Here is a 25,000-nt window from a genome sequence, read left to right as displayed (position 1 = left end):
AGTCTCCTAACCTCCTAGTCTCCTAACCTCCTAGTCTCCTCGCCTCCTAGTCTCCTAGCCCGCTAGTCTCCTACCCTTGCCTCCTAGCCTTGTGTCCTACCCTTGCGTCCTTGCCCCCTAGTGAACCGCCTGGGAGACATCCGGAACGACAACGACCCCAACTGCACATATGAAGGAGACAACAACGTCCTGCTGCAGCAGACCAGCAACTACCTGCTGAGCTACACCACGCAGCACGGTGACCACACACACACACATTGTCAGCCTCAGCTGTTTATAATATACAGTATATATGGTAGTGAATTGGGGTTGTGTGTGTGTGTGTGTAGACAACGTGAAAATAGAATCTCCGCTGCAGTCTGTCAACTTCCTGGACGACATCAACAACATTCTGGAGACCAGGTTCACTGCTGCAACTGTGGAGGAGTGTATGGACTCTGCAGGTACTACACACACACACACACGCAGATACACACTCTCACACACACACAGATACACACTCTCACACACACACAGATACACACTCTCACACACACACAGATACACACTCTCACACACACACACCCAACCGTATGCATCGCCTGTGTTCTGCAGTGTTTTCCCGCTGAGGTTAAATGCCCTTCCAGGGTAAAGCACTCAGGCAGGCAACTCCTTTTTCAAGCACAAAGCGTGCGTGTGCGTGCGTGCGTGTGTGTAGCTTGGCGCTGGTCTCTTGTCCACACATGCCAGACATCTGGGTCCTTTATTGACATCACCCCACTCACCCTCCCTCTGAACGTTGCTTAGGAACCACCAGCTTCACATTTAGAACATTCTCTACGACAACAGACCATCCACGCGTGTGCTGTAGTAGGGTCGTCTGCCTCATATGAGGGGTCAGACTTCCTGGTGTTTCTGCTCAGGGAGTAACGCTATATGAGGTGTCAGACTTCCTGGTGTTTCTGCTCAGGGAGTAACGCTATATGAGGTGTCAGACTTCCTGGTGTTTCTGCTCAGGGAGTAACGCTATATGAGGTGTCAGACTTCCTGGTGTTTCTGCTCAGGCAGGAACGCTATATGAGGTGTCAGACTTCCTGGTGTTTCTGCTCAGGCAGGAACGCTATATGAGGTGTCAGACTTCCTGGTGTTTCTGCTCAGGCAGGAACGCTATATGAGGTGTCAGACTTCCTGGTGTTTCTGCTCAGGCAGGAACGCTATATGAGGTGTCAGACTTCCTGGTGTTTCTGCTCAGGCAGGAACGCTACAGGCCCAGATGGACCACTCAGTCGGTCTGGACTGGGTGGGGTTAATGATGATGTCACTGACTGGCCTGCTCCTCCTCCTCCTCCTCCCCCTCCTCTCCTCCTCCTCCTCCTCTCCTCTCCTCTCCTCTCCTCCCCCTCCTCTCCTCCTCCTCCTCCCCCTCCATTCCACCCCCTCTCTTCCTCCTCCCCCTCCTCTCCTCTCCCCCTCCTCCTCTCCTCAGTTCCCCTGGCAGCCTACCAGTGGCTGGTGTGTTTCCTGCTAAGGGAGAGTGACAGGAGGCTGGCCCAGGAGAGGAACACTGGGAAGGCCGACTTTGAGGCCCGCAACAACAGCCAGGTAAGAAACACACACACAGATGCACACTCACACACACGTAGACACACACACACACACACACACACACACACACGGACATTGTTATCCAGTTACCACAGTCCTGTTCCCAGTGCCAGTGTTGTGTGCCAGGCCGGTCCTGTCTGGCCGTCCTTCCTGAGACTGGCTGGCACAAAGATCCTGTCCCACGCTCCTGCTCACACACACACACACACACACACACAGTGACACAGACACACAGTGACACAGTGACACACACACACAGTGACACACACACAGTGACACAGTGACACACACACACAGTGACACACACACAGTGACACACACACACAGTGACACACACACACACACACAGACACACACACACACACAGAGACACACACACACAGTGACACACACACACAGAGACACACACACACACTGGCTGGATAGAGGGTTTAGCTAAGGACAACACCCCGCCTGGCGTCCGGTCGGCCTGCGTTCCTGTGAGGTCGGCCAAACCAAACACCTCCTCACACTCTCCCCACCTCACTCCAGCAGAGGCTCAGATTGAGCGCGCTCGCTACGCTCTTCATCACCACCCTGCTCATCCTCGCTCAGAGGGCTGTCCTGTCACTGCTTGACTACAGACCAAGGCAGTGTTCTGTCTCTGTCCTGTCACTGCTTGACTACAGACCAAGGCAGTGTTCTGTCTCTGTCCTGTCACTGCTTGACTACAGACCAAGGCAGTGTTCTGTCTCTGTCCTGTCACTGCTTGACTACAGACCAAGGCAGTGTTCTGTCTCTGTCCTGTCACTGCTTGACTACAGACCAAGGCAGTGTTCTGTCTCTGTCCTGTCACTGCTTGACTACAGACCAAGGCTGTGTTCTGTCTCTGTCGACATGCACTGACCCAAATCCAACTATCTTCATCGTTCTACTGTCAGCATGTGCCCCATATGGTACCGCACACACAAACAGAACTGTTGTATTGCCTTGTAAGACTGGAATGTTTATCCTGTATTCCTTTGGTGGACATCATCTACTCAAAACGAACGTACGCTCGTGCAAACACACACACACACACACACAAATCGTCATCCTCAATGACCTAATCCTTCACAATGACCAGATCTGTCATACCTCTAGATACTGTTACAGTCACAACACACACAAGCACACGCAATGATGTCACACACTCATGCAATAACATCACGCAATGACGTCACCCAGCCCCTCACGATGGCCCCGGCCCCAGGCTCAACAGGGGGGGCCTCAGAGGGGGCACGTCTGTGACGTCATAAAGCCTAACCACACGTGAGTCTGGACAGAAGCAGCCAGGCTGTAGAGAGCCTGTCCACAACGACACCTGATGTCAACAAGCAGGAACACACCCTCAACACGCGCTGTTCAGAGCAGGGCGTGTGTGCGTGTATGTTTGTACACGTTTTTTGTGTGTGTGTTTATTTTGGGAGGGAGGGAGGGAGGGAGGGAGGGAGGGAGGGAGGGAGGGAGGGAGGGAGGGAGGGTGGGAGGGAGGGACGGAGGGAGGGAGGGAGGGAGGGAAGGAGGGTGGGTGGGAGGGAGGGAGGGAGGGAGGGTGGGTGGGTGGGAGGGAAGGAGGGAGGGAGGGAGGGAGGGAGGGAGGGAGGGAGGGAGGGAGGGAGGGAGGGAGGGAGGGAGGGAGGGAGGGAGGGAGGGAGGGAGGGAGGGAGGGAGGGAGGGAGGGAGGGAGGGTGGGTGGGAGGGAGGGAGGGGGGGGAGGGAATGAAAGTGAGAAAAAGCAGAGAGTGTGTTAAAGGAGGGGGATCCCTTTTAACTTGGGCCAAAGTTCCTCTCCTTTCTCTCCTCTGGGCTCTCTAAAAGTCTTTCATCTTCTATGTCCTGCCTCCCCTGCCGGCTCCTCAGAAGAAGCCAGGGCTAGATGTGTGTGTTGAAGGAAGTGCTAAAGAGGGTGACTCATTCTGCTTGTGAGGTGTGAATGTGTAAAGTGAGCCGTGTGCGAGGCTCCCACGTTGATCTCTCTGTGTGGTTGTCTGCGCGCACGTGTGTGTGTGTGTGTGCAGGTGTACTACTCCCGCTCTCTGGCCATCGTCTACATCGAGCACACGGTCCTGCAGAGGTTCCACGACCTGACGAGAGACGAGGACACCCCAGCTGACCTCAGACCAGTCCTGCAGCGCCTGTGCTGTCTCTACGGTCTCTGGAGCCTCAGCAACCACATGGCCACGCTGTACCAGGGTCAGTCCTTAGCTGTACCAGGGTCAGTCCTTAGCTTTAGCAGGGTCAGTCCTTAGCTGTACCAGGGTCAGTCTTTAGCTGTACCAGGGTCGGTCCTTAGCTGTACCAGGGTCAGTCTTTAGCTGTACCAGGGTCGGTCTTTAGCTGTTCCAGGGTCAGTCCTTAGCTTTAGCAGGGTCAGTCCTTAGCTGTACCAGGGTCAGTCTTTAGCTGTACCAGGGTCGGTCCTTAGCTGTACCAGGGTCAGTCTTTAGCTGTACCAGGGTCAGTCCTTAGCTGTACCAGGGTCAATCATTAGCTGTAATGTTTTGAGACTTTTCACCAATCCATGACAGTTGTTTTTATTGTGAATCCTGAAGCCTGTTCTCTTGTGATGCTGCTGTGATGCTGCTGTGATGCTGCTGTGATGCTGCTGTGATACTGCTGTGATGCTGCTGTGATGCTGCTGTGTTCCTGCAGGTGCTTACGTCTCAGGGAGAGAGCCGGCTGAAACGGTCCAGATCGCCATCCTCACTCTCTGCTCTCTGGTACAGAATCACCAAATCACACTTGCTTTTTCTCGAGCTTGCTTTTCTTTCCTTCTTTCTTTCTTAAATAATATCTCTATCTCTCTTAACTATACAACTCTCCCTCCCTCCCTCCTTCCCTCTCCTCCCCCAGCTGAAGGATGAGGCTGTGACCCTGGTTGACGCCATCGCCCCCCCGGACTTCATCCTCAACTCCCCCATCGGCAAGGCAGACGGAGAGGTAAGACTGTACAAGCTCCTCCAGTCCTCCACCCCTACACTCCCCCTCAATCCACTCAGATCTGTCCCAGCCCTGACTTACTAGAAAAATAAGAAAAAAGGCTTTTCGGGGTGACCTTGTTTTGAATCTTAAGCCAGCTAAAGCCCACCCCAGGTGGGTGGAGTCAGCACGCCTCAGCTCAGGGACTCTCATGTGCGTGTGAACAGGAGGAAATGCCACAGCTTCCACGACACCATATCAAACCCAACAGCAGACTGCCTGCAGCACCTGCAGACAGCATGTGCTGCAGACAGTTTTACAGCAGCGGTCCCCCGTTAAGCTCCACCCCTGTGTGCTTCCCCTACCAGGCGATGGAGGTTCTCTAAGGATGTATTGTTGCAGATGGTCTCCGACACGCTGGTGCACAAAACAGCTGTTAATCTCCAGAGAGGGAAAACACTGCATCCTAAATTCACTGTCCAGACAGCCGTACTAACAAAGCACACACACACACGGTACACACACACACACTCAAAGAGGCCTCTTTCTTTCTTTGCTATTTTACTCCCCTCTTTCTCTTTTTTATACACACACACACGTACGCACACTCTCCCCACCCTAGTGACCCTGTGCTGGCTGACACACTTGGGCCGGGCTGGGATCACGTCTGTTTACAGTGGGATCACTCTCTCTCTCTGTGTTACTGGAAGATGACTGCAGCCTCTGGCTCCTCTCTCTGTGGGTTCCAGTAAGATGCTGCACACACACAGACACACACTGAGTGTGTGTAGGACAACGGCGATGCCCAGTGTATTCAGTGGTCAGCAGGTTGATATTTGCCCCTCGGTGGAGTTAAAGTAATTGAGGGCAGATGAGTAAGACTGAACGTGCGTCTGTCTCCAGTGAGCTGGTCTCTCTCTCAGTCTGTCTCCAGTCCTCCTCACACACTGAGCTGGTCTCTCAGTCTGTCTCCAGTCCTCCTCAAACACTGAGCTGGTCTCTCAGTCTGTCTCCAGTCCTCCTCACACACTGAGCTGGTCTCTCAGTCTGTCTCCAGTCCTCCTCAAACACTGAGCTGGTCTCTCAGTCTGTCTCCAGTCCTCCTCAAACACTGAGCTGGTCTCTCAGTCTGTCTCCAGTCCTCCTCACACACTGAGCTGGTCTCTCAGTCTGTCTCCAGTCCTCCTCACACACTGAGCTGGTCTCTCAGTCTGTCTCCAGTCCTCCTCACACACTGAGCTGGTCTCTCAGTCTGTCTCCAGTCCTCCTCACACACTGAGCTGGTCTCTCAGTCTGTCTCCAGTCCTCCTCACACACTGAGCTGGTCTCTCAGTCTGTCTCCAGTCCTCCTCACACACTGAGCTGGTCTCTCAGTCTGTCTCCAGTCCTCCTCACACACTGAGCTGGTCTCTCAGTCTGTCTCCAGTCCTCCTCACACACTGAGCTGGTCTCTCAGTCTGTCTCCAGTCCTCCTCACACACTGAGCTGGTCTCTCAGTCTGTCTCCAGTCCTCCTCACACACTGAGCTGGTCTCTCAGTCTGTCTCCAGTCCTCCTCACACACTGAGCTGGTCTCTCTCTCAGTCTGTCTCCAGTCCTCCTCACACACTGAGCTGGTCTCTCAGTCTGTCTCCAGTCCTCCTCACACACTCCCTCCAGTCTTCTCAACTTTGGCCTTTCAGCGCGAGCCAGAGCCGTAGCTATCGACATCCGTTAACAACAATCTCCCGGTAAATTCGGGATGGGCCAGAGGAGGTCAGGGGAGGTGTCGCCAGGGCAGGATGCCAGGGTGCCAGTAAACCAGCTCTGAGCTGGTCTCTCAGTCTGTCTCCAGTCCTCCTCAAACACTGAGCTGGTCTCTCAGTCTGTCTCCAGTCCTCCTCACACACTGAGCTGGTCTCTCAGTCTGTCTCCAGTCCTCCTCAAACACTGAGCTGGTCTCTCAGTCTGTCTCCAGTCCTCCTCAAACACTGAGCTGGTCTCTCAGTCTGTCTCCAGTCCTCCTCACACACTGAGCTGGTCTCTCAGTCTGTCTCCAGTCCTCCTCACACACTGAGCTGGTCTCTCAGTCTGTCTCCAGTCCTCCTCACACACTGAGCTGGTCTCTCAGTCTGTCTCCAGTCCTCCTCACACACTGAGCTGGTCTCTCAGTCTGTCTCCAGTCCTCCTCACACACTGAGCTGGTCTCTCAGTCTGTCTCCAGTCCTCCTCACACACTGAGCTGGTCTCTCAGTCTGTCTCCAGTCCTCCTCACACACTGAGCTGGTCTCTCAGTCTGTCTCCAGTCCTCCTCACACACTGAGCTGGTCTCTCAGTCTGTCTCCAGTCCTCCTCACACACTGAGCTGGTCTCTCAGTCTGTCTCCAGTCCTCCTCACACACTGAGCTGGTCTCTCAGTCTGTCTCCAGTCCTCCTCACACACTGAGCTGGTCTCTCTCTCAGTCTGTCTCCAGTCCTCCTCACACACTGAGCTGGTCTCTCAGTCTGTCTCCAGTCCTCCTCACACACTCCCTCCAGTCTTCTCAACTTTGGCCTTTCAGCGCGAGCCAGAGCCGTAGCTATCGACATCCGTTAACAACAATCTCCCGGTAAATTCGGGATGGGCCAGAGGAGGTCAGGGGAGGTGTCGCCAGGGCAGGATGCCAGGGTGCCAGTAAACCAGCTCTGACGCCCGGCCCTCTTTCACAGCCTCGCAGTTCCACAATGAGGCCTCCGGATTAATGGGGGAGTTCTGGAATGTTCCTTAGAGCGGCTCTGGAAGGTGGAGGAGGGCTGGGGGGAGTCAGACTGAGGTCTCTAGTCAGCGGACTGGACTCAGAACTGAGGGGAATGAGGGCAATAGAGACTGTGCGTTTACGACACAGTGTAGTTTGTGACCATCGTTGTGTGTGCGTGTGAGAGTTGTGCTATGACCCCCCCTAACCGCAACATCTACCCCCCCCACCACCACAGTGTGATATAGTGTGTGAGTCTGAATTCCAGAAGAGGATATCACTGATGTCAAAGATGTAAAGAGAGTTATTATTCTGGTGTGTGTGTGTGTGTGTGTCTCATGTAGTAACCACTTCAGTCCACTCACTTAGTGTGACGAATATCTGAACCACATTGGAATCGTTTGTGTGTTTATATTTATTCTACTTTGAGAAAAACACAGATGTTGTTTATGTAAATATTGTCTGTAGTCAGCATTACTCAAGCTGCTCATCGCATCATTCATCACAACCGCTTTCCAGAACTTTCATTAACCCAGAATTACTGAAGCCATCAACTCATAAACAGCAACCATGCATGCATCTATCACACTTCTGCTGTGGTCACGTGACCCCATGGAGTCTTGTTGTCATGTGATTAATACTGGAGAGATGTGAGTGAAGATGAGGACTGGGTCTAATTACACACACACACACTCAAATGTTTATGTTGACTTATTTTTTCCATCAAGAACGTACAGTACATCTTTGGAGGCCCAAACCTACGTGTTTACAGTACACAAACACACATCCGGTCCTAATGTGTACCAGTGATTAGTCAGACTGTTAGGTAGTGGACTAGAGGGGTTTGCTAGATCACACACACACACACACACACTCCTCCCATCTCTAACACATCCCGTTGATCTCTGTGTTCCAGCTGTACAAGAACTTGTGGTCCACCGTGATGCAGGGGAACAAAGTTCTAGAACGTCCGTCCTGGTGGAAAGAGTTCTGTTCCGACAAGCCGGAGGTGGGTTCTCTCCGGGCCAAGCTCTAGAACTCTGGAACCTTGTGAGCTCTGGGTTCTGTGAGGGTCAGAAGTCAACAGGAAGCACCACAGCAAAACCCTCTTTCCTTCCTTGGTTGTTATGTCAACATTTCTTAAAACTTTAATCTAAGTCGATCAGCCGTCTCAAACCAGAAGTCCACCATTTAATATCACTGTTCCAGAGAACAAAAATAATTGGGGATGTTAATTTTGGAATGGCTGCTTTTAAAGGGAAGTTCTGGATTGTATTATGTTTATCATGGAACAAGATCAAGCATCAGTGCTGAATATCAATATTCCAATACATGTTATATCTTATTCAGTGGAAATGATTTATTCTAACATTGCAAATGTTGCTTTTAAATTTACATTCTGCTGTATGTTATCATTAATTATATTAATTCATGAATTTACTACTTTGCTAAGTTGAATTGCCAAATAAAGCCATGGAGATCTAATGTTTAATATAGGCCTATTAATACCACTTCACTATGATGATAAGGACTGGGAAAATCTTGCAGAATATTTGTAAAATATTGAAATGAAATAAAAGGATTTTTACTTGTGTAATTACATATATTGGCTCGTGGAATAATTTGATAATGTATTTTTAGGAACGTTGGTCCAGCAGTTACTAATTAGTCTATGGTCAAGCACAGCAACAATTACATTTTATTTGAGCCCCGCAGCCTCTCAGAATTCTTAGATCTTTTCTCGTACTTTGTTTTTATATTCTCATTATGTAAAAATGAATACTGGACATTCCAATCCAAATTGAATTACATCCTTCTCTAAACACACATCTAAAAACTGCCACGCGTCGTTTTCTTGTCGGTCCAGTTCTGTAAATTCCGAAAGCCATGCCAGACTTCTAAATTTAACCATCGGCGAGGTATATGGATCTATGTTTATCCAACTAGTGGCTCCAAGGTTACAAACCCCTTAAATTTTCTTTCGACCCAGTTTGAAAGTTCATCTGCTTTCGTGACACTGTTAGTTTATCTTGTCTGGAAAGAAAACATGCATTTTTCAACTCAAACCACTCCTGTTCTCCCCTGGATCGGTCAACTAGGACATACTTTCCTATATTTGGTTGCAGATCATGTTTGTCCTCCTTAGAGCTGACCTAATCTCGAAGGAAGGGCTACATTTTCCATGTGTTTTGTTAAGGTTTAGCCAAAATATTTCACTAAGACAATCTCTTGAAACGATCGTTTGAACGAAAACATCTTCGTAAGGCATGTGGATCACTGGAGAGGGAGGGCGTCATTGAGTATAAACACTTCACTCTTGTTCTTACATGATAGTTGGATCTTATTTGGCCTAGTGGAAACATTTTCGAAGTGATTAATGATCAACGAACGCCGCTGCCTGAAGGAAGCGAGATTTCCTATAGTTAACGTTTCTACTTAAGCAATCCACTCTCTTTGACAGTGCGACGTACGTCAACATATCAATCACAGAAGATAGCTAAATACGGCAAACTGAACAATAAAATAACAGAGTGCAGTGAAATCTATATTAGACCTACTTAACTACAGGGCCAGTTAATTTTTTACGTTTTTCCTCTCAGAACGAGGACAGACCCGAGAGGTTCAGGACATCTACGGCCTCGGTTTTTTGGTCGCAGTATCTCATGTTGAGAGTGTTGTTTTCTTTCGCTCCCCCTCTTCCTTGCATCCTTTTACCCCTCCCCCCCCCCCCCCCCACCGCCTCCTCCTTCATGTCTGGTCCATCACTCTTCCTCTCCTTCTCCACCCTCCCTCTTTACCCCCTCTCTCCCTCTGACTCCCTGTCGGTTTTCATCACTCTCTATTATTTTATTTTTTCTAATTTCCTCTTTCTCTCTCTCTCTCTCTCTCTCTCTCTCTCTCTCTCTCTTCCTCTCTCTCTGTCTCTCTCTCTCCTTCTCTCTCTCTCTCTCTCGAAATTAGTTTTCCGAAAAAAAAACGTTTTTAAAGGTTGATAAAATATTTTGGGAGTTTAGAAAAGTTGGAAAAAGAAAAATGTGTTGGAAGGTTGATAAAACATGTTAGAAAAAGTTTATTAAAAAAAATGTACATCATTGATGAGTTCTTGATGAGGACTTTGTGTGACACTGTGTGTCATTACTGAACTGGGACTGTGAAAGGGTGACTTCTAGAACTGTATGTTCTCCCCTCAGCAAGTCTGGGAGCTCAACATCGTGGCATGTGGGAGGTGTGTGTGTGTGTGTGTGTGTGTGTGTGTGTGTGTGTGTGTGTGTGTGTGTGTGTATGTATGTGTGTGTGAGAGCCGCCCGCCTTGTGAACAGACAGCTCCTAAGTCACTGACACCGAAAGGCGGCCATCTTGAAACCATCAGGCTTCTCTGCCAAACCCCAACAGGAAGTGAGACTGGAAGGCTGTTATCAAGGCCCTCTGTCTTCGGCTGTCGTCACAGCAACTGCCTGGTTCAACATCAGAACAGGCTACTCAGCAGAAAAAAATCTGTCCCATTTTGAGTGTTCAGGACCAGACATCAGCAGTGTGGTGAAATGCATGATGGGACAGCTCAAACTGAACCCTAGATGTCTTCAACGCTTGAGTTTTTCCTCCTTTACTTTACATTCTTTTTGCAAATGTGTCTTGTGACCCCACTGTAACTGCTTAATAAAAGAGTTAAACGATGTCATCCCTTCAAACTAATCCGGACACATGTTTTCTTATTTGGAGTCCTCACAGATCCATTACCACAGAGGTCACAATATTTGACCAGTAGCAGCCTTCAGACACAACCCTGACAGTTAGCAGGCTTGTGCCAGTCACCCTGGCAACATCGAATACACGCTAATACCTTAACGTTATCGTCGGTGATGGGTTTCACTCAGGGGAGAGCGCGTTCGACTGCATATCTCGAGGCTGACGTTTCAGATCCCTTCCCACACTCCTCCACAAGACCTTGGATGAAAGCGCCTGCTAAGTGAAAAACATTGTATTTGTAGGAAAGGAGGATAGGCTATTCAGTGTTTCTGAAGGGACATCAGAAGAATACTTTTTCTATAATTTTTCTAGAAGTTAAGCAGTTTTTTTTTTTTTTTTTTTTACAGCAGCTTCAGTCTGTTCTAAATCTAGGTCTGTTTCTGTGTCATTTCCGTACCAAATGATCCCCTCCATGCATTCCACATAGACGACCTACTGTAAATTAGAAATACATTTACGACCAGCAACAATTGTTGCAACAATTTGTCCGCCTTAAGGCGGAGAAAAACGATAAAGCTATTTTAAACCCTTAGAATAACATCTTTAACTCCTCATGGCTGATTAGAGAGAAAGAAAGACGCTGTTTCTCAATTGGTTGATTTCTTTGCATGCGCTCCCTCAGGCGTCATTGGAACACTTGGAACGTTCCAGAATGTTTACTGCTTGTCTGGCGGATATTTCATGCTGGAGACAAACTCCAAATTGTGAGGCCGCTGAACAAGTCTGCAGTGGTGGAGTTACAAACTTCGGATTAACGACTGAGTAGTTATTAACGGAGGAAATCCTTAAGAGGCATTTAACGACAGAGGCATTTAACAACTTGACACGCCATTACAAGTTTATTAAATGTTTATTTTTGAAAAAAAAGAGAAACAATCCTGTATAAAATCTTTCTCTCGAGGTATAGCCTTTGTGACGACCCCAGATACTGCATGTAAACATGAGGTTCTGATAAATCATGATAAGCGATCGATTGATAAAAGCAGTCTTTTGAAGAAGACGATCCAAACCGCCGTCTAGCAGCAGGGTGATGCAGATGAACATGCTCAGCGAAACAAGATCGTTTGGTTCCTCGCGTCTTTTAACACAGAACTAAGCAGGGAACAGCGTTCACATTTGGTCACGGTGTGGTCACGGTGTGGTCACGGTGTTGTCACGGTGTTGTCACGGTGTTGTCACGGTGTTGTCACGGTGTTGTCACGGTGTTGTCACGGTGTTGTCACGGTGTTGTCACGGTGTTGTCACGGTGTTGTCACGGTGTTGTCACGGTGGTCTATGACAGTGACAGCATTTGGAGACGAGTGGATGAAAAATATAAAACGGCTACTCTCCCCAACCTGCGACCACACTACACTCTCACGGTAGACATCAACATTGAGCTGCAGGCTAAACTTTGTCTAACCAATGTTGTCATCCTTTGTGAGTATTGGCAAACATCTCAAGAACATGGTTTGTATACGGTACACCCTTTAGATAGGAACAACAACAATGTAAACAGAAAAAACATGGAATGGGTCACAGGGCGATTTAAACAGTCGGCCCTTGGAGATTCCAGAATGTTCCACGAGGGTCATCCGAAGGTCTTTCACAGCCTTGAGGTCGGAACAAAACAGTTTTATTGTTTTATTTATTTGTCGTCCTATCGGCTCTGGTGTCAACGTTCCTGTTAAAGACAGATCTGGGATCAGCTCCTCCCTCCAGACTCCCAACCAACAGGTCAACCAGCGTCCACCGCAGTGTTGACAGGGTCTCTCTCTCTCCTCTCTCTCTCTCTCTTTGGCCTCACAGGCCTCGCCTCCATCGTCACGGTTACTGCATGATGACGTCGGGCTGGATGTTGAAGAGCAGGTCGTCGTTGCCGCGGCGAACCTCCAGCAGCAGGGCGGCCTCCTGCAGCAGAGCGTCCTGCAGCTCAGCTGTGCTCAGCAGGGGGCGGCCGTTCAGCTTCACAATGATGTCACCGTCACGGATACCACCTCTGAGGGGGGGGGGGGGGGCGGGGGGGGGGGGGAGAAGACTAATACATCAGAATAACAACTGTAACTTTTTCATAGAGGGAACCAAACAGAGAGAGAGAGAGATACCGACAGAGAGATTGCGAGAGACAGAGAGAGACAGAGAGAGAGAGACAGAGAGAGACAGACAGAGACAGACAGACAGAGAGAGACAGACAGAGAGACAGAGAGAGACAGACAGAGACAAAGAGAGACAGAGAAAGACCGACAGAGAGAGACCGACAGAGAGAGACCGACAGAGAGAGACAGACAGAGAAACAGAGAGAGACAGACAAAGAGACAGAAAGAGACAGAGAGAGACAGAGACAGACAGAAAGACAGAGAGACAGAGACAGACAGACATACTTCTGGGCGGGGGAGTGAGGCACCACTTCGTGGACGTAGATGCCGCTGCTGACATCTGGAAAGTCTGGATTCTGCTGCTTCAGCTCCTCCACCAGCCTACACACACACACACCACATCACACACACCACACACATGGGTACAGTTAGACATATAGCAGATAAAGTACAGTAGAGATATCTGCCAAAGTTGAGTTGTTTCTGGAGGCCCAGAGAGACTCACGCCTGTGTGATGGTGAGCATCCGGATCCCAATGAACCTCTTCTTCAGGGACCTGACCTCTGGAAGAGACACACACAGGTCACACACACACACACAGGTCACACACAGGTCACACACAGGTCACACACAGGTCACACACAGGTCACACACAGGGATCTGACCTCTGGAAAAGACACACTCATCTCACACACACAGGTCACACACTCACACAAACAGGTCACACACACACACAGGTCACACACACACACACAGGTCACACACACACACACACACACAGGTCACACACACACACAGGTCACACACACACACAGGTCACACACACACACAGGTCACACACAGGTCACACACACACACAGGTCACACACACACACAGGTCACACACACACAGGTCACACACACACACACACACACAGGTCACACACACACACACACCTTTGGTGTGTTTGTCCTGGGACTCGTTGAGGAAGCGTGTGATCCTGTCAGAGGGGATGGCGAACGAGATTCCTGCCGCCACCTTCAGAGTGTTGATACCTATCACCTCCCCATCCTGCACACACACACACGTTTAGGGGCATTTAGAGGCTTGTGGCATAACTCAACCTCCTAGTTCAGTATTACAGTACATATTAGATACTGTATGTGTTAGGGTAAATATTAGATGTATGTATTATTACCAAGTTAACCAGTGGGCCTCCGGAGTTTCCGTACTGTAACAAGATTAAGAACAATCAGTCATCCAATCATCAGACAGTGTGTGTGTTTCTGTGTGTGTGTGTTTCAGTGTAGCTGTGTATGTGAGTGTGTGTGTGCTCCCTCACGTTAATGATGGCATCAGTCTGGACGTAGTCCATGTCGGAGTCTCTGATTCCCAGCTCCTTCCCGTCCCTCTGAGCCGTGCTCACGATCCCCGTGGTAACCGTGTTCTGGAGCGCGAACGGGCTGCCGATGGCAACCACAAACTCCCCCGGTCTGAGGTCGGCAGAGTGACCTAGCAACAGCACCTGTAGCTTTTTCTGTTTAAGGGATGGAGGGTTGATAGGAGAGAGGCAGGTACATGGAGAAGAGAAGGGTTTGGGAGAGGGAGAGAATAGAAGGTAGCAGGGAGGAGAGAGGGGGATGGGAGAGAGACATGGGGGAGGCATGTGGATGGAATGAAAGAGGACAGGAGGGGAAAAGGGAGACAGAGAAGGGAGGGAGGGAGAGAGAGAGAAGGGAGGGGGAGGAGAGAGAGAGAGAGAGAGAGAGAGAGAGAGAGAGAGAGAGAGAGAGAGAGAGAAGGGAGAGAGAGAGAGAAGGGAGGGGGGGAGAGAGTGAAGGGAGGGTAAGTAAAAACATGTGCTCTCGGGACAGATAGTTTGCGGGTGTGTGAGTTACGTTCTGAGGGAGAAACGTTATTACTACATGACACAACGTGCTGAGTCGTAACGAATCAAGGTGGAGCACTTAGCCATTCTCACGATCAATCCAATATTTAAGCCTGTTAGGATTAAGTTGATGAAAAACTTGCAGAACTATACCCTTCTTAGAATCCCCCTAAATCCCCCCCGTTTACCTACAGTGGTACGGCCTTGTTATAAGCCAAGCACCTGGGGCACAACCATTCAGCCTGTCCCTAGGGGGATATTTGACGGGAACTAAGCCTTATTAATCCTACCATAAACATTACATGACACAAGCTATAAACATTCACAACCTCTGACTAATGCTGATTTATGTTAAAGGGGAATTCCAAGACAATGAAGCCAATAAAGATAGATGTGTTTTTCATGACCTAAAAGCAAAAAGCGAGCTTGATTCAACACAGGTTAGGAATCTGATGCTGGAAAAATACCAAATTAAAAATGTTAAATTAGGTCCAGGTCTTTTTTCAGTTTTTTCCCACAGACTCAAAGTCAAGCAGATATTCCCCTCAGCATTCTAGAGAACAATCCAGCTGTTCTTTTATGACCCAGCCCAGAACACTAAGAACACTATCTTTCTACAGTCTAGAACTTAGAATGTTCTATTAGTCAGCGTACGAGTGTCAACAACATCCCTAGAGTGTCTGTCTTGTTCTGTTGAGACAATCATGCCTTTCTCTCTCGACAATAAACAATAGGTCTGTTAGGCAGATGTGGGTGAATACATGATGATGCAGGGCTGTGTTCATGGCTCTGTGCCAAACATATCACACACACACCCTGACCTACAGACACACACACACCCTGACCTACAGACACACACACACCCTGACCTACAGACACACACACACCCTGACCTACAGACACACACACCCTGACCTACAGACACACACACACCCTGACCTACAGACACACACACCCTGACCTACAGACACACACACCCTGACCTACAGACACACACAAACACACCCTGACCTACAGACACACACACCCTGACCTACAGACACACACACACCCTGACCTACAGACACACACACCCTGACCTACAGACACACACACCCTGACCTACAGACACACACACACCCTGACCTACAGACACACACACACCCTGACCTACAGACACACACACACCCTGACCTACAGACACACACACCCTGACCTACAGACACACACACCCTGACCTACAGACACACACACACCCTGACCTACAGACACAGACACACACACCCTGACCTACAGACACACACAAACACACCTTGACCTACAGACACACACACCCTGACCTACAGACACACACACCCTGACCTACAGACACACACACACCCTGACCTAGACACACACACACCCTGACCTACAGACACACACACACCCTGACCTACAGACACACACACACCCTGACCTACAGACACACACAAACACACCCTGACCTACAGACACACAAACACACCCTGACCTACAGACACACAAACACACCCTGACCTACAGACACACACACACCCTGACCTACAGACACACACACACCCTGACCTACAGACACACACACACCCTGACCTACAGACACACACACACCCTGACCTACAGACACACACACCCTGACCTACAGACACACACACTGACCTACACATACTGACCCCTAACCCCCTCACACACACACACACACACACACTCTCTCCCCCGCGCTGCTCACCAGCGGGTTGACCTTGATGGTGGCGATGTCGGACTTCTTGTCGATGTCCTTGATGGCGGCCTCGAACACGTCCCCGTTGTGCATCTGCACCTTGAGCTGCTGCTGGCCCGACACGGGCACGCTGCTGGACACCACGTGGGCGTTGGTCACGATCAGCCCCGTCTCTGACATCACAAAGCCAGACCCGCTGGACAGCGGCACCGTCCGCCCGAACAGAGGGTGCCTGGGGTCGGAGGTCAAAGGTCAAAGGGTCGGGAAAATGGAGGCACACAGCTACACACACACCTACACACACACACCTACACACACACCTACACACCTACACAGGCACCTACACAGGCACCTACACAGGCACCTACACACACCTAGACACACCTACACACACACACACACCTACACACACCTACACATCCCTAGACACATCTACACACACACCTACACACACACACTTACTTGAGGAAGAGTTCGATGTGCACCACGGCAGGAGCGATCTTCTCCACCACGTCGGCGATGAAGTTGAACCTGTACCTGGGACTGCTGGGTTGTGGAGTACCTACACTGGCAGGAAGAATGACTCGTGTTAGCGACTCTGCTACTCTCTGACTCGTGTTAGCGACTCTGCTGCTCTCTGACTCGTGTTAGCGACTCTGCTGCTCTCTGACTCGTGTTAGCGACTCTGCTGCTCTCTGACTCGTGTTAGCGACTCTGCTGCTCTCTGACTCGTGTTAGCGACTCTGCTGCTCTTTGAGTCGTGTTAGCGACTCTGCTGCTCTCTGACTCGTGTTAGCGACTCTGCTGCTCTCTGACTCCAGTTAGCGACTCTGCTGCTCTCTGCAGATGCAGCACGTCTGGCATTCTTATTCATTTAGCAGAGGCTTTGGTCTAAAAACAGCCTTAGTGTGGTGAGCTGTCCTGGCCTCCTCCCCAGCCTCCGCCCCAGCCCCAGCCTCTGCCCCAGCCCCAGCCTCTGCCCCAGCCTCACCAGGGCCTTGGCGGGGTGCAGCTTGTAAATTAGAATAATTACCGGAGGGTTATTTAAGAAACAGCCATACTGGAGTAACCGCGGCAACCTAGTGAGGAGCCCTCTGCCAACAGTAACCATGGTGATGGCAGATAGCATCTGCACAAGGTCAACAGAATCTCAAGTGTTTGAATACCGGTGGTTCCAAATACTTAAGGTGGGCTTCTTTTAGCTCGCTTAGATAAACAGTGGACACTGTGTCCCTCCACCTGGTGTGCCCTTTTTACAACAGCTGAGTTACAACAGCTGCCCGAGTTTACGTTTCAAATGCACCCAGAGTCTCAATAAGGATGTTCTGCCAACCTAAATAGGAGGATCATGATGTCTGGTGACATCTTTTCAAACACAGAACTGCAGGGCACATGTAGACGGTAACAGGAGGGTGCATCCCTCTTCCTCTTTGTCCCTCTCCTCGTCCCTCCAGAGGAGGACTGGGAGTTTATCCGAACCAGCATGAGCTGGGGAACAGCCCTGGGTTCTGCCACGTCACCCGTCCTTAGAACCGTCCGCAAACCAGCCGAACTTGGCACAGCGAAGTATGCAAAAGTGCAGTGTAAGGGATTCACCACGACATGCTGTCTGACCAAGATATTGGCCCTCGGCTTTTTCAGTCCATTAACCGAATCGTCAGCACAGCCAGGTGATGGCATAATCCTGGCAACGCACTTGGAAACCTAGCTGGATGGGCAGATCTCAGTGGTCGTGTGGCGGTGTTGAACATTTCCATAATAATACCTTAGCCTAGGCTGTGGTGCAGGACAGAGTCCGATGCAGTTATGCTGTCTAGGAGCCAGTAATGCCAGCTTGGAGGGTGAAGTTGTGTCTCGGAAAATGTGGGTTTGGACCAAAAGACTGTTTGTAGGTTGTCTTGGCTGGCGTTTGTTAAGACTAATATCAAAAAAATGCTCAGGGTTCAATCCTTCTTTAAACACTGAGGATCAACGGGGTTTTGAAGCGACAGGGAATGAAAGGTGTTTGTTCTCAAGGCCAAGCAGACTCGTCTAGACGCCTGTCATGGTCACCCAAAGACTCACAACCCAGACAGGAAGTATCTATTGGGAACAATGAGATATTCTAGTAGAGTAATTGGTCAATTAGGAGTCCTGTTAGAAGTCTCCTTGAGGTCACCATGCTTGGCTTGCCACAATGACAGGATGAGGGTCGGTCAGGGGTGTCTAATGGGGCTCCCTTCATCAGTCATCCGAACAGCCTCAGTCCCTCCCTCCCCTATCACAAAAACCACCAGGGTGGAAAGAACTGGACTTCTGATGTGGTTCATGGTGGAATTTGCCACATGCTATTTTTTTTTTTTTTTGGGGGGGGGGGGCTGATTTAAAGCTATTAAAGAAAACTTGCAAATAAACCCATCAAACTCGAGTTGCTGGTCTTGCTGGGTGACAAGGTCATGTGCTTCTCAACAGAGGTTCCACAACCCCCTTGATCCTATTCTGGCAGGGCCGACTAGGTATACCATGACGTTGTGCTTCCTGCTTCCTGTTCCAGACCTCCAGTGGGGTTCGGCTGGTGTGTGATAACTGTACCAGAGGTTCCTTCTACTGTGAGACCGCTTCTGCTCCGCTCATCAGTGTAAAACTGCGTCCGCGTATAAAAAAGAAGAAGAAAAAAAGGAAAACAGCCCTGGTTTACCCCCTTTGCATCACCTCTCTTCCTTTTTCTCCCCCCTTCTCTCTCCTTCTCCCTGAGAAGATAGACTTTTGTTTTTCTCCCGCATTAACCCAGAGACTTGTATAACATTGTGGCTTGTGTTTACAGTAGCCTATACAACAGCCTTCCTTTACCTTTAACGTGCCGTTAGCCTCGCGCAATGTGGTGTGAGGTCATGTTGTAACGACAGAATGTCTTTGAGGGGGGAAACTATTACGTGTGTTCATTTCCCCTGACCCATTTTAAGAGGAGTTCTGTTAAAGGAGAAGAAACAAACTCCTCATCTGCAGGGACAATTAGGCTGCATACAACCAAACAGGATGTGCTAATAAAGACGCGCAAGGGAAAACTCAGGTCAGTTTAACACGTTGGTTTAACAAAAACGCTACTACATTGTAGACTCGTTCTTTTGGACGCAGCTGAATCTGGCTTGTTAATCACAGACCCCTTTAACACGTTCTGTCCCGCGGTCAGTCACAGTCCAGGTCATAGCACTTATACTGAATCCGCTTAAGTCTGTTTGGAGTTTGACTGAACGTACAGTTTGCATCGCTAACTCGTTAATTAATTATTTTTAATAAACAACTGACTTACCTATGCTGGTGTCACACGGGCCTTTCTGGATGTGGGTGATGGCGGGTTGTCCTTGCTGCAAATATTTCCGACTGGTTGCCTTCAGTTGGCAGACGTTACCATAAGTCTTTCCGTCGCTGCCGCAGACTTTGTAACCCAGTTTGCACTGGCAGAAGCCTTTGGAGAGACGCTTCCCCGCCGGATTCTTGCATTCAAGACCGTCGCCACAGGGCAGGTCGTCTTTGCGCCCGCACGGGTCATTTTCTCCCTGCGCGCAAACCAGACAACAGTTGCAACGGTCTGGGACGTAACCGCTCGGGCAGCTTGGGCTTGGGCACTTACTAACGTCGCACCGCGCTGAGCATTTCGCTTTCGCTTCTGCTTTGATGCGCTGCGCGGTGTAGAGCACAATGGTGGCGAAGAGTAGGATTTGCATTGTGATCGAAATCAAAACGAATCTTTGGTACAAAAAATGATCAACTAGGCCAATAAAGAAAATGGGAAAATAGATTTACATGGAAATCATGATCGTCATAAAACAGACATCGGTAGCGATGATGCGACGCTCCAAACTTTTACGCATCACTTTCCAGATACCAATTTACATTTGCAGGATATGCGTCTGTTAGTTCTTCGAGACTGGAAGACGGTTTGACTCACGCGCAGTCTTTCCTTTGTCTAGAATACAAAAGAAAAGTGAGCCAGACAACTAAACAAAAATCATCCCAAATCCGCGCATAACGGTGCATCCAAAGCGCTCCCAGTAACTGAAAGTTAGTTGCAATAATTCGGATACATCTTTACCAACAATGTGCACCTGAACAGCCGAGGCAGAGTCCCGTTCTGTCTCCGGTTTGAAAGAACATCCAGACAATATCGGCCGTTTGTTTGGGTCGGCCCCCAAATCACCGGAATGGTGTAGGAGGAGACCTGGCATCGTCCTCCAGGCTGGGATTGTGCTGCACGCCTTCCTCCTTCATCATCATCATCATCAGCATATCATCTTTGGATCGTGATTCATCTTTTCAAATACATATACCCAATACATGAGCCGCGTCTTGGGAACACAGAGCCGCATCTTGGGAAAACCGACGGCCCAACAGGGGCCTAAATTCAACTGACACGGTCTCTATCCCCGTCACTACAATCCCCGTTTACCAGGGATGCGGATGCAATGAACTGTGTCTTCAAACCACGCAGCACAACACACACGCATGATTTTGTCTTCTGAAAACATTAGGTCATTCATATCCTGGCTGTGATGGATGTGAATGAGGGCATGCCTTTTTAACTGTCCCTTGTAAGGGCAATTTAATATGACCAGTCGCTCGGTCAGTTCCTACGCAGATGTTGCGCTGTTTTTAGCACATACTTGTGTCTGTGTGCCAAGGGGGCAGCGGGGCATACAGCTGGGATGGCGACACGTGTTTGTTTATCCTGAGAAGAGGGGTGTCGAGCGAGTCATCTGTATTTCACCAACCGTGCGGCCTGTTTATTTGAGAGTCCAACGTCAATCACTTCTGGCGGTCGCGGGAAACAGTGAACTACTTGTTCCTCCGGCCAGAAGCCTCTATTTGAGTTCTAGTGGGGGGCGGGGTCACTTGGTGAGACAATTATGAGACTCAAGAATACTTTTGTTGTTTATATAAAATCTGAAAAACGGACGTTTAAGTGTACCGTAAAAAAAAATGTGTGTAAAATTTACCTCTCACTTTCTAGCCGGTTGCTTGATGGGGCTTCTGGCGCGTGGAGACGGCTTATCTGCTTTGACCGGCGCAGCGCTGAACATCTCTGAAGTATTCATGCATGTGTGATTCCTCTAACTATAGTTTCCTCCCCCCTGAAGGTCTTCTGGCTTCAGTCCCGAACAACTGGAGCAATCTGCCAAGAGTGGTGTTAGCTTCGATTTTAATATCTTCACTTCTAAAATGTGTCATCGGATGTCACAAAGATTTGTGTCTCTTAAAAAGTTGTAACTACTCACACGCAAATAGTTTATCATTTAATTTCAAAGCATAGATTTAAGAAAAATACCATCAGATTGTAGATTACAGAAGTATACAGCAAATATTATAAAAATACATATTTGTAATACATCAACTCAGTGTTGCCACACTGATTAAGTGTCAATTCATTCTAAAGGTCAGGTGTGACCCCTGTGACCTTTGCCTCAATCAGGTTATAGGCCTATTAATCATCCCCTTCCAGTACAAACACAGAGTTTACCTGATTGCAGCCACATCATTCATACATTTCGAACATATAGTTTAAAAATCTATTTACAGTGCTCTCAAGTCACCACAAATTGTCCAATTGTTAAAACACAAATCAAGTCATTGTAGACGTTTTCCTGATCTCCAGCACTCAACAGCCTGCATCACACAGACTCCGGGAACGTTCTAGAACACCGGACTTCCAGAACGCTGGGAGTGCTGCATCTCAGACTCCGGAACTGAATTACGGAACACTCTAGAATGCAGGGAGTGTTGATCTGGGCGGGCTCCGCCTGCCTCCCTAGCGCCCGCTGGCCTTGTACTGGGAAACGCTTCTCTGTTGCTGGTCCGGCGCCAGGTTGATGCGGCGGATGTTGAGGTCCGAAGCGAAGCCCCGGGCCTTCTGGTAGAAGAAGAGAGAGAGCTCGCGGTCCACCAGGAAGTTGTGGTAAATGGTAGCCAATCGCGTGCAGAGCTGCAGCTGCGACTTCTTGTTGCCCAGGTCCATGGCGGCAGCCAAGGCCAAGTGGTAGTACCCCGCAGCATCAAACGGGTCCTGGAGTCGGGGGGGGGGGGGGGGGGGGGTTAAAGGGGACATGTTAAGGTTGGGTGTAGATCAGAGGCAGAACATTGGACGTCAGATCAAAGGGTTGCAGGTTCCAGTCCCCCCTGGGTGTCAGTTTGGAAGAGAGCGTCTGCTAAATGAATACGTTTTCACAAGTTCTAATACAAGTTCAGAGGTCAGAGTTGAGTTGGGGTCTGTGGGGGGCGGTTAAAGGACATTTTGGTTGGTGAACAGCCAGTCACCCATCCATTAGCACAGCTGTAAAATGCACAATAACTTTCCATGTGAGCCGGAAGATGCAGAATTCTAAAGCTGGGACAAATAATTTATTTTTTATCTTAAGAATTCTCCCTCTCTCTTTTTTCAAGTGCAGTCTTTCACAAGTTTTTTCACCTTCCCTCCATCCCTTCTTTCTTTCCTACTCTCATTTCCCTGTCCCCTTATCTCTTTCTCTTCCTTCTTCCACGAGAGTGGTCTTTCACCTTGAGGTCGTAGAAGATGATGTCCCCCAGTGTCTGGTACACTCTGACATAGTACAGGGTCTCCTCATCGAACTGCAGGGGCGTGGGGCAGAGGGACAGGGCCTTCAGGTAGTAGTGTTCAGCCAGCTCAAACTGGCTCAGGCTGTGGTACACGCAGGCCAGCCGGTGGTAGGCCACCCTCTCGTTCAGACGGTCTCCTGCAGGGTGGGAATGTAGCGTGACAAACCAAAACAAACCACCATTTTGTTTGTTTGTATTGTCGCTTGTAAGGCAACGACAGCAGAGTCCAGGAGGAGTTGGGTGTTAGATCTTAGTGTTGGGTTTGGGTTCAAGACCTATTGTCAGTCAATGCTAGTGAACTTGTGTTATTTTCCCCTCTTATCCACAGTGTGGGGAAGACTGCCCCCTGGTGGCCAAGAGCATACTACTCAATATAACACTTAGGGATTCAAGCCGGCTCAACCAGTACAGAACATATCCGCATGACAGTCACGGTTCATACGCGTCGTGGCTTCTCTGATATTTCTAATATGTACTGTCTGGGAATCGAACCCACAACCTGAGGTGGTGAGACAACTAAGTAAAGCAAACTCCAAGTGCAGTCCCTGTGTTTCTCAGGTGTGTGTGTCTAGTGAACGCCTAACCCCCCACCCATTCACCCAGAGACGGGTTTTCGTCCGGGAATCGAACCCGTGACCCACCCAGAGAGACGCTGAGCTGCAGGGCGATCTGAGCAAACTCCACCGCCTCCCCGCTCAGCTGCAAGCGGAGCAGAAGCTCCACCAGCTTGTTGCACAGCCTCAGTCTGGACGTCACGCTGCCCGTCTTCACAGCGATAGGTAGCGCCCGGTCCTACCGCACACACACACACACACACACACACACAACATGAAAGAAAACACACAGTTTAGATGACACACATCCACACATCCTGAAAGACGAGGTAACGCACTGCGTCCCTCCTACCCTGTAGAAGGAGACGGCTCGGTCCAGCTCCTTCCCTCCGTTGAAGAACACGTCTCCAGCAGCCTCCAGCAGCCCAAGGATGAACGCGGTGTTTCCTGTGCTCAGACCCACGTCCTGGGCCACCTGGAGACCACACGACAACACAGTCACAACAGCAGGAAAATACGGTGACAACACCGTGACAACACCATGACAATACGGTGACAACACCATGACAACAGTGTGAAAATATGGTGACAACACCACTAGCTCCTCCCCCCCAGCAGGTCGGTGCGTACCTGCACATACAGGTCCACCAGCTCGTCCTGCCCCAGCAGCAGGTAGATCCTCCCAGCCTGCAGCCAGGCGTACGCCTCCTTCTCCCGGAGGCTCAGGTCGATGCAGATACCCAGACTCCTCTTGGTGTAGTCCAGGGCCGAGCGGTACGCCCTGCGCACAGGAGGACGGGGTCACACACACACACAGTGAGACAGACACACACACAGTGAGACAGACACACACACAGTGAGACAGACACACAGACAGTGAGACAGGCATACTAATAAAGCCACACAAACAAAACACGATTTAAATCCAACATGCACTAGATTCAAACACACCGCCTTGAGGCCCCCCCCCCCCGACCCCTGACCTCTCGGTGCCCAGGCTGAGGTAGAGGCGGCTGATGGCCTCCAGGACTTCCCCCTCCCGGCCTCGCTCCCCCCGGCCTCGCAGCAGCCCCAGCTGGTGCTCGTTGTAGATGATGCACTGGGCCTCGTCGGGGCACACCGAACCATACAGGTGGCACAGCCGCCGCGTGGCGCTCAGCTGGCCTGCCAGGGCGAGCAAAACGAACGCACCTCAAGTCACTGGTAGCCGCAGGCGT

At 49.9% G+C, this 25,000-nt stretch overlaps 3 protein-coding genes across 3 annotated transcripts in view; 1 reads left to right on the top strand and 2 right to left on the bottom strand.

Annotated features, from left to right (window-relative positions):
- acox3 (acyl-CoA oxidase 3, pristanoyl) overlaps nucleotides 1–8,839 on the top strand; it is a 14,671-nt gene extending 5,832 nt beyond the window's left edge. Inside the window, exons 12-18 of the mRNA XM_084691959.1 lie at nucleotides 122–238; nucleotides 330–443; nucleotides 1,466–1,581; nucleotides 3,624–3,798; nucleotides 4,258–4,325; nucleotides 4,459–4,545; nucleotides 8,154–8,839. Of these exons, the coding sequence (XP_084548085.1) occupies nucleotides 122–238; nucleotides 330–443; nucleotides 1,466–1,581; nucleotides 3,624–3,798; nucleotides 4,258–4,325; nucleotides 4,459–4,545; nucleotides 8,154–8,273 (797 nt within the window). The 3' untranslated portion in view covers nucleotides 8,274–8,839. The remainder of the gene's footprint in view (nucleotides 1–121; nucleotides 239–329; nucleotides 444–1,465; nucleotides 1,582–3,623; nucleotides 3,799–4,257; nucleotides 4,326–4,458; nucleotides 4,546–8,153) is intronic.
- A 2,976-nt stretch (nucleotides 8,840–11,815) lies between these two features.
- htra3b (HtrA serine peptidase 3b) lies at nucleotides 11,816–20,743 on the bottom strand. The gene is made up of 9 exons (XM_084691983.1): nucleotides 19,931–20,743; nucleotides 17,104–17,203; nucleotides 16,651–16,873; nucleotides 14,382–14,576; nucleotides 14,238–14,270; nucleotides 13,996–14,110; nucleotides 13,565–13,622; nucleotides 13,345–13,440; nucleotides 11,816–12,962 (listed from the first exon to the last, which is right to left on the bottom strand). The coding sequence occupies exons 1-9, from the start codon at nucleotides 20,343–20,345 to the stop codon at nucleotides 12,794–12,796; spliced, it is 1,404 nt and encodes a 467-aa protein (XP_084548109.1). The 5' UTR covers nucleotides 20,346–20,743; the 3' UTR covers nucleotides 11,816–12,793.
- Nucleotides 20,744–21,898: 1,155 nt separating this feature from the next.
- Nucleotides 21,899–25,000, bottom strand: part of sh3tc1 (SH3 domain and tetratricopeptide repeats 1) — an 11,061-nt gene continuing 7,959 nt past the window's right edge. The window contains exons 13-18 of the mRNA XM_084691949.1: nucleotides 24,767–24,947; nucleotides 24,414–24,564; nucleotides 24,136–24,258; nucleotides 23,871–24,021; nucleotides 23,170–23,366; nucleotides 21,899–22,678 (exon numbers count right to left, since the gene is read on the bottom strand). Of these exons, the coding sequence (XP_084548075.1) occupies nucleotides 22,424–22,678; nucleotides 23,170–23,366; nucleotides 23,871–24,021; nucleotides 24,136–24,258; nucleotides 24,414–24,564; nucleotides 24,767–24,947 (1,058 nt within the window). The 3' untranslated portion in view covers nucleotides 21,899–22,423. The remainder of the gene's footprint in view (nucleotides 22,679–23,169; nucleotides 23,367–23,870; nucleotides 24,022–24,135; nucleotides 24,259–24,413; nucleotides 24,565–24,766; nucleotides 24,948–25,000) is intronic.

This window comes from Hypomesus nipponensis, chromosome 25, assembly GCF_054491055.1.
Source record: "Hypomesus nipponensis isolate SF chromosome 25, ASM5449105v1, whole genome shotgun sequence".
In the NCBI taxonomy this organism is placed as follows: Eukaryota; Metazoa; Chordata; class Actinopteri; order Osmeriformes; family Osmeridae; genus Hypomesus; species Hypomesus nipponensis.
Note: the sequence above shows the minus strand (reverse complement) of the source record. Positions and strands in the feature narration are given on the sequence as shown.